This window comes from Lissotriton vulgaris, unplaced genomic scaffold (genome assembly GCF_964263255.1).
Source record: "Lissotriton vulgaris unplaced genomic scaffold, aLisVul1.2 SCAFFOLD_1148, whole genome shotgun sequence".
Lineage (NCBI taxonomy): Eukaryota > Metazoa > Chordata > Amphibia > Caudata > Salamandridae > Lissotriton > Lissotriton vulgaris.
This window is the reverse complement of record NW_028250791.1, coordinates 164,247-179,020: the sequence shown is the minus strand read 5'-3', so window position 1 is coordinate 179,020 and position 14,774 is coordinate 164,247. Positions and strand designations below refer to the sequence as shown.

General features: G+C 42.5%; 1 protein-coding gene across 1 annotated transcript in view; it reads left to right on the top strand.

The window, feature by feature from the left end:
* Nucleotides 1-14,774, top strand: part of LOC147663110 (vomeronasal type-2 receptor 26-like) — a 190,950-nt gene that overhangs the window by 114,490 nt on the left and 61,686 nt on the right. The window contains exon 3 of the mRNA XM_086950670.1: nt 4,613-4,736. Coding sequence (XP_086806796.1) covers nt 4,613-4,736 — 124 coding nt within the window. The remainder of the gene's footprint in view (nt 1-4,612; nt 4,737-14,774) is intronic.

Genomic DNA, 14,774 nt, shown 5'->3' with positions numbered 1-14,774 from the left:
ATTTCTCTCCAGTGATCATGTTTGCCTGTAACTTTGCCACTGCACCAAAAGGCGCAGAGGTCCCTTGAGTGAGCTCGCCATCATAGTGGGGATAGGCAAGGAAGACGTTTCATACCGCTAGTGTGTGGTGTGCGGGGCCAAACCGGCGGGGCTCCTATGCGTGTTTACATGCCTCTTGTGTATAAGGTCAAAGAGCGAGCAGGGCACCATATAAGGAGAAAGCAGCCTCCTGGTCACAGGAACTATATGGGGATCGCGCTCAAGAAACTCATGGATGCAAAGACCTCCCTCAAGTATTACAGATCATTTTAGACAGCAGATATGGGGATAAAGCACACTTGCCCAGCCTCAACCGTGCTCACAAATTTGTGGGGCTGATTAAAACGTTACTGAATTTGAGCTTCAACTCGGGCATGTGCAAAAAAATAAAAAATCTGCCCGCGAACGGATTTGCGGATTTTTCGACAATTTTGCGAGATTCGCGGATCGCGAAATTGCCGAAAATCCGCAAACTCCACAAGCGGAACGGATTTTCCGGCCATACTTAATCAAATGCTGGTTTCAACCTTTTAGCCATGATATTCATCAGAATCCAAAGGTATTTGCTCATCCCTCTAATCTTTGCCTGTGCTGAAAGTTGGATTTGTCTAATGAAACTGGAAAGCTGTCATCATCTCTTTTGCTTGTAAACTTGTATATCCCCCTTGGGAAGTCACATGATATTTTAGTCGATTCCATTCTTTAATTCGTTCATAGCATTAGTGTTTTGGATAACTGTGGCCAATATAGTCCGCTCTGCTAGCAGAAGTTGTGGAGATTTGTTAGCTTGCGTATTACGTTGAAAACAGAGAATTCATGCAATAATTCTGACTCCGCCACTTAGCGGAGTTAGCAACGGCACCCACAACACTTTGATAAAACAACTTTACCTTTACATGCAAAAAAAGCATATAACCAATTCACAAAAGTGAACTTTGAAAAATACCAGGCAATGAGAGTCGTGATGATTTTGGATTCACCCCAACCTAAGGGGAGGGCAAGCAGATGCCTTGAACACAAAGAGCATTTAACAGAGTGTACTTTTTTTTCTGTCAAGAGTATTGTACTGTATTGCCTAAATTGATTTCTTTGCATATTCGCACTATATCAGATCTTGACACTCATAGTAGAGCATTGTATTCAGTTCTGTTATTGCGTATGTGTACTCAATAAGGTTGTGTATATTCTCAGTGGATGGGTTTTTGTGTTAGATTGGTCCTTTACACAGTTTTAGACCATCTGAGGGATACCTCATGGATCCACATGTGTTAACTTTGTATGGATGAAACAATTTATCTTTCAACGGTCATGGTATTTCTCTTTTTTCGCTTTAATATTGTTGCAATGAAGATGAGGATTAATTGCTGTATTCTTTATGCGGATCTCTGCTGAGACAAAATAAAATAGAAAATGAATGTAACTGCATATACCTATTATCAAATATTTGGCAGATCATCTTTGTCTCTTTTCCTTCAATTGAACTGAATTGCAGTGAATTGATGCTTTGACATGTGCCCCGTATCTCTCACTCCCTGGATTCCTCTCACTGATGCAATCACATGTGCCATGCATTTCCTCCTCCAAGTATCCCTCACACTGATACACTCACATGTGTCCCACATCTCTCAGTCCCTGGATCCCTTGCACTGATATAATCACATGTGCCTGCATCTCCTCCTTTATGAATCCCTCACACTGATGCAATCACATGTGCCCCACATCTCTTCTCCCTGGATCCCTCACACTGATGCACTCACATGTGCCCCGCAGCTCTCACTCCCCGGATCCCTCACACTGATGCTATGACATGTGCCCTGCATCTCTCACTCCCTGCTTCCCTCACACTGATGCTATCACATGTGCCCTGCACCTCCCCTCCATGGATCCCTCGCACTGATGCTATGACATATGCCCTTCATCTCTTCTTCCTGGATCCTTTGCACTAATGCAATCACATGTGCCCTGCATCTCTCACTCCCTTCATTCCTCCCTTTGATGCAATTAATGTGCCCCAAAATTCTCATTTGTGGATCGCTCACATTGATACGCTCACATGTGCCCTGCATCTCCTCCTCCCTGGATCCCACTCTCTGATGCAATCAGATGTGTCCCAAATCTCTTCCTCCAAGTATTGTTCACACTGATGTAATCACATGTACCCCTCATCTCTCACTCCCTGGATCCCTCTCTCTGAGGCAATCAAATGTGCACCAAATCTCTTCTTCCAAGTATCGCTCTCACTGATGCCATTGCATGTACCCAGCATCTCCCACTCCCTGGATACCTTGCACAGATGCAATCACATGTCTCCTGCATGTATTCCTCCTATATCCCTCGCACTGATGCACTCACATGTGCCCCAAATCTCTCACTCCCTGGATCCCTCACACTGATGCAATCACATGTGACCCTCATCTCTTCCTCCAAGTATCGCTCATACTGATGCACTCATATGTGATCCGCATTTCTCTCTCCCTGGATCGCTGGCACTGATGCTATGAAAGGTTTTCCGCAACTCTCACTCCCTGGATCCTTCACATTGATGGTATGACATGTGCACTCCATGCCTTACTCTAAGTATCGCTCACACTGATGTAATCACATGTACCCCTCATCTCTCATTCCCTGGATCCTTCTCTCTGAGGCAATCAAGCGTGCACCAAACCTCTTACTCTAAGTATAGCTCACACTGATTTTATCACATTTGCCCCGCATCTCTCACTCCCTGGTTCCCAGGCGCTGATGGACTCACATATGCCCGCATCTCCTTCTCCACTGATCCCTCATCTGATGCTATCACATGTGCCGGCTTCTCCTCAACCATGGATCCCTCGCACTGATGCTATGACATTTGCCCTGCATCTCCTCCTCCATGGATCCCTCACACTGATACAAATACATGTGCCCCACATTCCCCCCTCCATGGATCCCTCACACTGATGTCCTCCATGTGCCCTACATCTCCTTCTCCATTGAGCTCCCTCATTGAAGCTCTCACATTTTTCTTCTGTATTTACGAGGCATTTCATAAATGTATATTTTCGTGATTCATTCAGTTAGCTTTCAAATGTCAAATATATGCTTCAAATGAAACATTGCTTTAAATATGCACAGCACCATTGCATTTATGCATCTCAACAGTTTAATGCATTTTTTAGAAATGTATTTTAGACATATGTGTAGCACTTCGTTTGTAGATATATTTTAGAAATGTTTAACATGTTTAGGATTTAGTAATGTCGTTCATACGAAAGTGGAGTGGGTGTTGTGTGTCGATTTAGATACTGTATATAGATTTCCTGATTCATGCCCTTATATAGAGACAATCCACATTGCCCTTATATAGGCATAGAAATCCAGCCCTTATTTAGGCATTGCTCATGCTAACCAAATACAGGCATGGTCAACTACATCTGATCCTCTTTGTCACAACGAGTTCTTGGAAAACCAGACTCTTAAGCCTTTGGGACTTCCTATTGCCTGGATATTGATTTCTCCAAGAACTCATTTATTATGCATGACCATCTATTCCTTAGGTGTTCATTCATGACGTTCTTATGCCCGACTTGTACCTCAATACTAGCATTCGTAAACACCTTCAAGGTATAAATATACCTTCACTTGCTATGGCAAACCACAGTGCGGTTCGACTACCTACTTGCACCAGGCGGCTGGCCACAACAAGTCCAGAAGGAAGTCAAGTCCCCAACTGATGCACTGACCAGACGCTGCCATCCTCCTCACGGAGAATCCAGCTCCAGTGTTTCTGGCTCCCCTTGCAGGGTGTTAGAGATTGAGTCCCGGGAAAGAGATACCAACCTCTCTCATTATAAGGTATGGAGCTGACTAGAACCTTTGACAATTCTTAGAACAAGTAAATTAAACTAAAATATAGCAAAAACAGCACCTACTTTTTCCCTCGTACTAGACTTAGGTTAGGTACACTGGGGTAGGATTATTTTAGAAGCACAGTTGAGTATTTTAGCCTGTGTTATTTATATATGTATTTTTATATATGTCATAGCTGCAGATCATGCTATTACAGTATTATTTTATATTACTGCTAACGCTATACGTTTTATACTTCGCATTTTGTCTTACGATTGTAGCAGTTCATATCTCTTGCATGAGAAATAAGACTGTTCAATAAACCCTTTTATTGAAACACTTGTCTCTCTATTTCTATGCAACTCTGTGGAAACAAAGCATGCATAATTGACTCAGTGAAATAGTTATCTATTGTTTCCACGACTCCGAAGATATTTTTCCGACAAAGTTGTCATGTTTATGCGGTTGTCAGAGACTAATCCCTTCTTGTTCATTCGAGAAAGTTTCTAGTGAACTCTGAGGTAGTTGGCACACACAAGTAATTAAGTTTAATGTACTCGATAGAGACAAACTGACCATAGTCATATGTCAAATCTATAGTGTATATTATACCAATGCACAGAGCCTATATGGGATATAGGAACTACACTACACCATCACCCCATCCATCGCAAGGATGCTTTCAGATGTGCCCGACATCTCCTGGTTAATTTCTCACATATGCCCTTCTTCCCTTCCTCTCCAGGTCCCTCACTCTGTGTGCAGTGAGAGCTGTCCTCCTGGATACAGGAAGGTCCCTCTGGAGGGCCAGCCCATCTGCTGCTACAACTGTGCCCCCTGCTCAGAAGGAGAGATTACCAACAAGAGTGGTAGGTGATAAAACACTGCATGCAAACCAATAGTCCTTTCCAAAGAACTAAATTAGAAACCTTACACTTGTAAATTACTCACAAGTGTAAGTTACCTTTGTGAATTGTCTCCGTAGATGGTATTTATTTAGTTGACATACATTTGAACAGACTGATACCTTTATTTTAGGATCTGCCGAAGCCAGGACTAGTCCATCGTCATTAAGTAAACCAAACCTCAATCTCTTTTTCTCCCCCTCTCTCTTTTGGTCTCTCTCCCAACCAGTGCTGGCCTTAGGGTAATGTGACCAGCGTCATTGCGCCATATGCCAAGATCAAGGGTGCACCCCCTGCATGGCAGGCTGAATCGATACAGGAGCAGCCTGCAGAGATCTTTGTATGCACAGGCTTTTTCAGGAGATAATTTCAGTGGTTTGATAACTCTACAGGTCAAAGCACTGCAGGGAGAGACCTGCTATTTGTCTAGTCACAGTTTTGACTCATGATATAGTAGGTCAGAGTGGTAATATTCCTGCTGCAAAGAACAATGTGGGATGTGCTGTACACAGATTAGTATTTTCTGGGTATAGCTAAGTGGGTTATTGCTTTTGTCACATAGATCATCATCTCATTTTGAGTTCATAACTAACAATTCTTCTAATATAGAACAGTAAGCAATGAAGTGGCAACAAAGTGCTGCATGCAAATAGAAAGGCGTAGGTTCAGAACCTTATTGTTTATTCCCCTCAATCTATCATTATTCTAAGGTTGTAATCACTGTGGTACGCTTATGGAGCTCATTTTCTAACAGTTTGTTCCTGGTTTGCATCAGAAATGTGGTGCAAACCTGTTGCAAAGTATTATTTTGAGGCTTACTTTTAGCACAGATCCTGAATTGAGTTGGACAGTAGCACTAATTAATACAAAGTAACACTATGAGCTAGTGTATGCCATTGAGGCGTACCATGTGTGGTACACGGATGTTCGCATGTACTCACCCATGAATGTTATCACAAATTCTTATCTACTAGCTTTAACAGAAATGGATATGCATAAAACAATTACGCATGCTCAAGGCAGGCGTAAAGTTGGAGAAAATATTTCCAAATTTGCAGGTGTGCTGCGCCATACATTAGGCATACAAAGTAGTAAAATGTTATACTTTGTCAAACATTGAATTTTGTGCTGGAGGGGTTCACTTTCAGTATGCAATGGCTCAAGGAAGTCCAAGGTACACCAGCACTAGAGGACATAACAACGGCACCTTATCTTAATAGATAACTTTGGTTGCTCCTCATGGTAAAAAATGCTTTGCTAATTAGTTAAGGAGGGGTTTAGGGAAAAACAAACATTCACCCCCCAAAGGAGTAAGCCCATTGGTATTCACAAACGGCACTTCAGTAGTTACCTAAGCCAAAAGGGCCAGCAAGCATTCCAGCTCAGCCTGGAGTAAGCCCAACACCACAAATGGCCAACCACTGGTACTTCAACAACTGCCTAGCAATATTAACAGAGAAAGGGACTTATAGTCAACACCATATAGGAAATAATGTTAAAAAAAGAATGTATTTAGATTTTTAGAACATTTGTATAGCTAGAATGTAATGATACAGAAATAAGTTATTATTTTGAAATAAATATGTGTTTATTTTAAAATAGAATTAAAAAGTTTTAAGCTTAACAGAAAGCATACTTTTAATTATTTAACAATATAGCTCTTTTATTTTCAATTAGTATTGAACAAACTTAATTAAAACATGAGTTTAATGAATGTAAATTACATTTTAATTTGAAATATAGTTTTAATACATTAAATATTAATAGCTAAACTAATATTATATTTAGATATTAATTGTGTGTACTTTAAAAGACATACAAACCCACACACACTCATGCACATAATTAACTGACAGTAAGCGATATCACTGGATTAACCACTAACCTTTGGTTCCGGAGCAGCCTGCTGCCTTACGTAAAGTGCTTCAATGTCTTGTTAGGGGTGATAAGTGCTATATAAATGCAATTACAATCATTTAAAAGTCAAAATAATGTAAATATCTTGGTAAAAATCCTATGAGGTTTAATATTAAGTACCTACCACAACTATTTTCTATGGGAGTATGTTCCAGAACCTGTGAATGGCCTTGTGTGGTGCTGAAGTTACTCCAAGGGGCGGCTGGTGTAGATTTGTAAGGGTGAGTGGAATTTGCGTAGTCGCGTTATGCTAATTCCTGCGAAATTGTAAAATATCTCTGCAGGCACACAGAAGTTCCATGAACACGCAGAATTGCTTGCCCCACCAGTTTGCGATGTGTTTTTGCGTGCTTGCAGGGAAATATATCGCTAACTTTCCCATGCAGTTGCTAATGGGTGCAGCCAACTCGTTTTTCACTTGTCCCGCCTGCTCGGGATGCTTATTTCCTGTTCAGGGTCGGGTATTGCGTGCTTCTGCCTGTTCACAATGTGTATTTCCTGTTCGGGAACGCGTATTACCTGTTTGCGACGCTTTTTGCATGCTCAGGGAGAAATATTGCGCAAACTTGCCCATGCGGTCACAATAGGCGTGGCTATATTGTTTTTCACTCTATTGCTATGGTTCTGGGCCTGCTTTTCTAACCTCCCTCTATCTTTGCAATCCTTTGTTTCTCTACACTTGTTAAAACATCGTTTCTATTTTTATCTATCTCTCCATATTCCTGAATCTATATTTTGAGTTTTTAAAACTTTTTTGTGACTTTTTCTATTACTTTTTAACTCTTTTTCTATAACTTGATTTTTTCATTTCTTTTACTTCGTTTTCTAATTCCTCCCTTTTATTTTCCACTCCCCTGAGTCCCAGAACCATGCCTAAGGGAGAGAGCAAGGGCAACAAGGGAAAGGGCAAGGCTGCCCGCAGCCGCGACCACCCTCCCTGCGGAAGGCGGCACCCTTAATGAGTGCAGGCACATGCCTTATTTGATGGGTTGGAGGTGGCCGCACTTGTTTTGTTTGTACAACGCCACCTTCTCTTAACCCTAGCTGGAGGCTGCAGGCCTGGGTCCAGGTACGAGCTCCGGGAGCATTGCCGGTGCGCCGGGCAGTGTTTCGCTGCTCTGGTGTCCAGAGCACCGATACCCAGCTGATGCACCGGTGGTCCGATATCCTGGACCGGGAGCAGGACCTGCTGGACCTGCTAAGACTGGAGGTCCCGGGGCTTGGTGAGTAGCTGTTTAATATTACTACTTTGTGTTCTTCTGCTATGTGTTATGTATTATGGATATATTTTCTTTCCAAACAGCAAGAATGCTGCTGCTTACATTGGAGGTAAATTACATTTAAAAATCTTCTGTGATTGTTATGACACAGGTGCTCAGTGTTACTAATCTTACTTGTTTGCAACTTTGCACTCACTTGGCCAGATTATGTAAGAATTTACTTTACAGAACTTAAGTCAGTTAATGATAGAGAGACTCTAGTCCTTTTTTTGTCCTCCTGCCACTAAGAATAGATAGTGGTGGATTGATAGGTTTAGTTACTTATTAGTATTAGTTGTCATTTTTTAGTAGTCTGCCTGACGCATCCTCTGTCACGTCACATGCTGCTGAGTGCTGCTTACCCCAGTCCTTAGTAGAATCTTTTGAAGTTTGTTTAGTCAGTGGTAATAGGCTTATCACTAGCTGAACATCAGAAGCAACCAACCAACCAACACTTTGGTGTATGCAAAAATTCATGCTTGTGTCCTTCATCTATGCATTTTTGAGGGCTAAAATAAATGGAAATGCAGACTTAGTGAAACATTGGCCCATCTGGAATAGGTGGGCTAGGTCAGGTTTTACTTAGGCTTAGCTAGTATTCTAGAATCAGAATGGAACACTGGATTAGTGTTCATAAATAATAAGTAGATAGACAGTCCGTGAATCCCGCAATACTACTAGTCGATCAGAATAAATAGGTCAATTTTATTGCAATTGTTGTTTCCTAAAATGCTTTTTGAGTGTTTTTTTAAATATTGTATTTGTTTCACACCAACTATTAATGTTTGTCTCTTTCTTTATTGTATGTTACATGATCAGCACCCAGGGGCAAGAAGACGGGGTCAGAGTCGGCGGGACAAGAGCAAGATACCTCCCAGGGCAGGACTGCTCCTCTACCAAGGGCTCTGCTGCTGGCCCCAGTTAGTCCTCCAGTGGTTAATAATAATAATTATATTTCCCCAATTTCCCTAATTTTTACTGCACCTTATTTTTTCTGAACTATTATTTCGGTTTCCTAATTCTATTTTTTACAAAATCTTCTTTGATCTAGACTATCTGTTTCTAAATTCTTGTTATCCCTGCCTCTAACTGCCTCTGCTATGACTCTCTGTCCTACTAATATTAGTCTGTTTGTAGCTAAGCTTGCCCAGTTGGCCACTCTTTTATTTAAAAGGTTTTAAATAAAACTCAGATTCACCAATAGCTATAGCCACTGAGTCAAGTCCTTTGGGTTGTCCTCTTCTAGTCTACTAAATCTTGAGGCTTTTCGGCAATTATCACCAACAAAATGCTCAACCAGATTTTTTTACTATTTTTGATAGGATAGTACATAATACTAATGTTGTAGGGATTCTGCACATACAGAAATATGCACAAGAAAATAGGACGTTGCTGATAGGAGGTTGGACCTTCCTCATACCTAAGTCAGAACCAACAATCCCCTGACCGACTAGCTATAGTGTCTCATTAGCTCCCTGAACCCCTGAAGATAACCAATGATTGACATCCTAGAACATGACACTCACAACCTTTCAGAGTCACTCCCTTGTGTAAGCCTACACCAAATACCACAGAGTCTCTGTAAGTTCAAAAGGTTTATTTTCAACTAACAAGCTCTGTACGTTGTTCTCCAATGCAGTATACGAGCAGCACCAACAGCATAAGAATCAAACAATAATCATTGTTACAACTACAAGTCCATAGAAGACAAAAGATCTCTGAGCAAATTCTGGGAGACCCCTCCCTTAAAACCACGAAGTACTGGTTACATCATAAGCTCAGAAAAGCTCTGGTTCATAGAAGAGAATCTTCTACCTGTTATGAGAAAAATTGTGTGCATCAGTATAATGCAAGCATTTCTCAATCATGCCAAAAAGTGTAGCTTGTTATGGCTAAGCAATACGGACTGACCAGAACTGCATAACAAAGTGGCTTGTTTTTTGACCTTGTACGCAGAGCTCAAACAGAAACAGTATGAACTCATGTGGGCTCATAGGCCTCTTACACAACAAGCTGCGAGGTAACGTGCACAAAAAACACAAAGCTAAAATGGTTGCATGGCTCAGGCTAACTTTTCAAAGAGTGGACTCTAGGAACCATATAACACTACTAGTGTCTACTCTACTCTAGTACCCGATTTGTGCAAGTGATGTATGTTGTATATGTATGTATTAACTTTTTTTCAATCTTGCTAGTGAAAAAGAATAAATAGGTGGAGGTGTATGTAGCGTCTAAAAAATGTGTAATGTTCTAGGCGTACTACCGACCACCAGTGCCGGGGCTAGCGGCGATGGTGACGCAGCCATTTCAGAGGGAGCAGGAGATGCTGCACCTGCAGGAGCTACAGGGGGTGAGCCAGCAGCAGTGGCTGGTGGTGGTAAGTTATATTTCTTACTTATTGACATTATACTCGCTGCAAGGGTGTACACTCACTGTACTGTTGAGACTTAGTAAGTCTGCAGTTGTAGTGAACAACGGTTGAAGAAGACACCCTTTACATAGCATTATCAATAGGATTAGCGGCGGGACTTGAGTAACCAATGGCCTCTTCTATATGACTTGAATTCAGCTGTGAAAGGTTTATGGAGAAGACTAAAAGTCAGATCAGATGACCTTGATGGATGTGTTGAATGAAAAGGGAAAGAAGGGTGGAAGGAGGAAGGATGGACAAGATGTAAAATGACTGGCAGGGAAGGATACTTGGGAAGCATGCATAGGTGGCAGATAGGAGGAATCTGATGAACGGGTGGTTGAAGGATGGGTGGAAGGTGAAAGAAAAGATGCCTGCATGGGTGGGTGAAACTGTATTGGTGGCTAGAATCGTCAGTGGTGTTTGGGTCAAACTCAAAGCCAAGGTAAGCAAGGAAGGAACAATGATAGACATTTACTTTGAATGGATGGATGTCTGGATGGTATTCATCATAGATAGCATAGGTGGAGACTGTCACTGGATGAAGAGTCATAGTTTGAAGAGAATGTAAAAGAAACCGCGCCAGAGTAGCAAAGCCGATGAGAATATAAGTTGTATTATATTTATACTATAGCATACACTGTTAATGTTTTGTGGGGGTGGTTATTGTTTTACGTCACATGGTTTCCTTCCTTGTTGCTGCAGGGCAGCATCCAGTGTTTGATTTAAATAATATGCCAATTTTGTAACACATAAACAGATGGATGCGGTACCCCTCACTGAGTAACTTGTTCTACTAGTACTGTTAGGCTCTCCTCCTAGTCCATTATTATACATCCCCCAAACTTCTTTCTTACCTGTGATTGATGTTTAAGTTAGGCACAGCGATGGCTGCATGACGATGATGGTTTGGTTTCCCAAGAGAATGGAGATGCCATGGTTGTGGTGGTAGTAGGAGACACTGCCGGTAGCATTTGCAAAAAAGAAAATGAGACAGTAAGTCACCTGAGAGAGACTCTGGGAGTAGTAGTAGAACAAAGTAAATAAAACATAATGGTGGCGGGATAGCCTAGTACAACAAGTTACAAACTGTAGTTGTGTCGAGTCACAAGCATAACCTTTCGTGCTGTTGATGAATCTAATCGATGCCGGAAATTAATTATGATGGATTAGGTTCCTTTGGAAAAAAATTGACTTGAATTTTAAATATATTGAGCATGGGTGGGCAAGCAGAAGAAGATCCTCGCCCTGCCTTGAAATTGAATTAGTGTTGCTTTTGCCACATTTGTGGTGTACATTTCATTTAGTCACGCCTCAATAAATCACACAGCCCGGGGGAAGAAGGTTATGGTTTGATGAATGGTTGGGAAGGGGGGTTTGGGGAAAAGTTTGGTAAACAAAAACACTATGCATGGACAAACAACAAAACACAATCTTGGCAGACAACCATATCCATAAATCTGTTAAGGGAGAAAAAGGAAATGCATGCATTATGATGATATTGATAACTTGATGGTTAATAATAAGTAAAGTAGTACTTACTAACTACTATTTGACAATTACACAGTACAGGGCAGCAGTATATCAAACAATGTAGCTTGCCTGTCTGCCCTCAGAGAGACCGAAATTACATACAGTTTCTGTTCTGTTGTACCCGGCTTACTTTTAAAGATAGCAAAGAAAATTAAAAAATAGCTATAGGGATGAATTATAAGCAGAGAGAAAACAAAACCTAATAACAACAACACACAGTCGTAAAGATTGAAGGTAAAAAAAAAGTAATCAAATTATTTAAAAGATGATGAATGTTGATACTGTTACTGTATTTTGTTATCCTGGTCAAATTGGGGAGTTGCATCTCGGCATTCCTCTTGGTCCTCACTTCCATGGACGCTCCGTCCATCAATCTTGGGTGATGCCACTGCCTGCCTGGTGGATGTGGATTGGTAAGGTAAGTGTGAGTTGTTTTTCCCAGTATAGCAAAGGGTAAGGTCTGGCCTGTAATTGTAGATGGAAAAACAAAAGGGATATTGAAAAATCAAGGAGATAAAAAATGCATAGATTACGGTGGAGTGCAACAAGAACAATTTCAGTGGCGGCATGGTTTGGATCCATTATGTGTACTCTGTTTCCACATTAACCTACAACAACAACAGGACAGAGCAGGCCCACGGCACCTGTGACCCATCCTCCATTTAGCATACATTTTTTGACAGAGGCAGACAAAGCACATATATAGCAACATATCATTTATTCAAATTAAGTGACTAAATCAATGCACCGCTGTCAGTCATACCACTACACCTGACTCGATTCCACCACTGCACAGACATGTAGTTCTGGTGTGGTTGTTGTTGACTTATTTACCTTTTATGCCACTCAAGAAATGCCCTGACTTATTCCATCAATCATCTCCAATCCTACTGAGTGACTGAGAAGATATAGGTCACTGTGGTCATCATCATCGTGTTGTCCAACTCAGTGTGCAGTGTACAGAGTGAGTCCACATTCCATATTCAAAATGCAATGGCTCGGACTGCAGTAGGAGTACAATTTTGTTAATAAAAAACAAGAAGGGAAACATTGACTTGAGTTGATTTTAGTGTGTACTGATACTGACCTTGCTATTTTGAACGTCGTGGCTGGACCCTGGTTGCTGCCTCTTTTTTCACCACCGTCAACCCTCTACCGCTCGCCGGATCCGCTGCGCGGGTCCCGCAGCGCATTGCCATCAGCGAGAGCTGTTGAAGGGGCTGCACAACTGAGGAGGAACTTTGTGGGCTGTGTGGTGGCGGAGCAGGGCTGCGTGTGTTGAAGCAGGGACTCCATCTCCCAGGAGTCCCTGTGCACCCAATCTCCTCCACCTGGGCCGCTCTCCCTGCTGGACACGCCCAACGCCCACCGAGGTAAAAGTGGTTGCCTGCACCGTCCCGGTGGGATACTGACCTTGCTATTTTCAACGTCGTGGCTGGACCGTGGTTGCTGCCTCTTTTTTTGCCACCGTCAACCCTCTACCACTCGCCGGACCCACTGCGCGGGTCCCGCAAGCATTGCCATCAGCGAGAGCTGTTAAAGGGGCTGCACAACTGAGGAGGAACTTTGTGGGCTGTGTGGTGGCGGAGCATGGCTGCGAGTGTTGAAGCAGGGACTCCATCTCCCAGGAGTCCCTGTGCACCCAATCTCTTCCATGTGGGCCGCTCTCCCTGCTGGACACGCCCAACGCCCACCGAGGTAAAAGTGGTTGCCTGCACCGTCCCGGTGGGATACTGACCTTGCTATTTTGAACGTCGTGGCTGGACCCTGGTTGCTGCCTCTTTTTTCGCCACCGTCAACCCTCTACTGCTTGCCCGGCATGCTGCACGGGTCCTGCAGCGCATTGCTATCAGCGGGAGCTGTTAAAGGGGCTGCACAACTGAGAAGGAACTTTGTGGGCTGTGTGGTGGCAGAGCAGGGCTGCGAGTGTTGAAGCAGGCACTCCATCTCCCAGGAGTCCCTGTGCGCTCAATCTCTTCCACCTGGGCCGCTCTCCCTGCTGGACACGCCCCCCGGATCTTTCCCTCCCTATTTTAGATGGCAACTAATCCCGCTGCGTGGGAGCGCGCAGGAGTGCGCCGGGCTAAGCCCGGGCAAAGGGCGGGCACTCTGAGGCCCTCAGAGGCTGAAGTATGCTGAGCTGGGCCCCCTCCCTTGGAATATCCTATGAAATAGGTATTTTATCTAAGAAGTTTGTTCTAACAACATTCTTTGAAATATTGCAAATACAGAAGGATTTGAAATTGGATTTGACTACTTACATCTTAAGATCTCATTGCTCTATCATAGTTTCCGTTTGGTGTATAATACTATTGATTTATAGCTTATGGTGGAGCTTTTTTGGGTTTTGAAATGACGGCAAAAAATTTAAGGTCTGGGCGTGTATTAGTGGGTAGGTCATGTTCTAAGACAAAATCAAATCCCCTGCGTAATAAAGATACTTCTGCTTTACAGTTAAAGGGTAAATGTCAATTGTATAGTTTATGGGAAAGGATAAAGCTTTGTCTGAGGGGTTAATGCCTGAAGAAATTAAGGGTAATGACGAAGAGGAAGATATATTCTTAATAAAAGATAATAGTAATCAGGTTGATGCTTCGGCAACGTCACTATCTGAGAAATCATCTTCTGATACTGCGGAGGGAGGCCCTCCTGATTCCCATGATCCACAGAGGCAAGTAGAGATTACTTCTGGGGTGCCCAGATTAAACAATATTATACCCTCCTACGGCATTTTTATGAAACCAACTGAGGTGTTAGTGCATAACCCCTCACTACCCCCTAAGGAGGATCCAAAAGTCTCTCTTGGTTTGTCTTTTCCCCCTATATCTGTGGGGGATGACTTTATTCTTCCTGATATAGATATAGAGACTCGGAAGAGGCAGT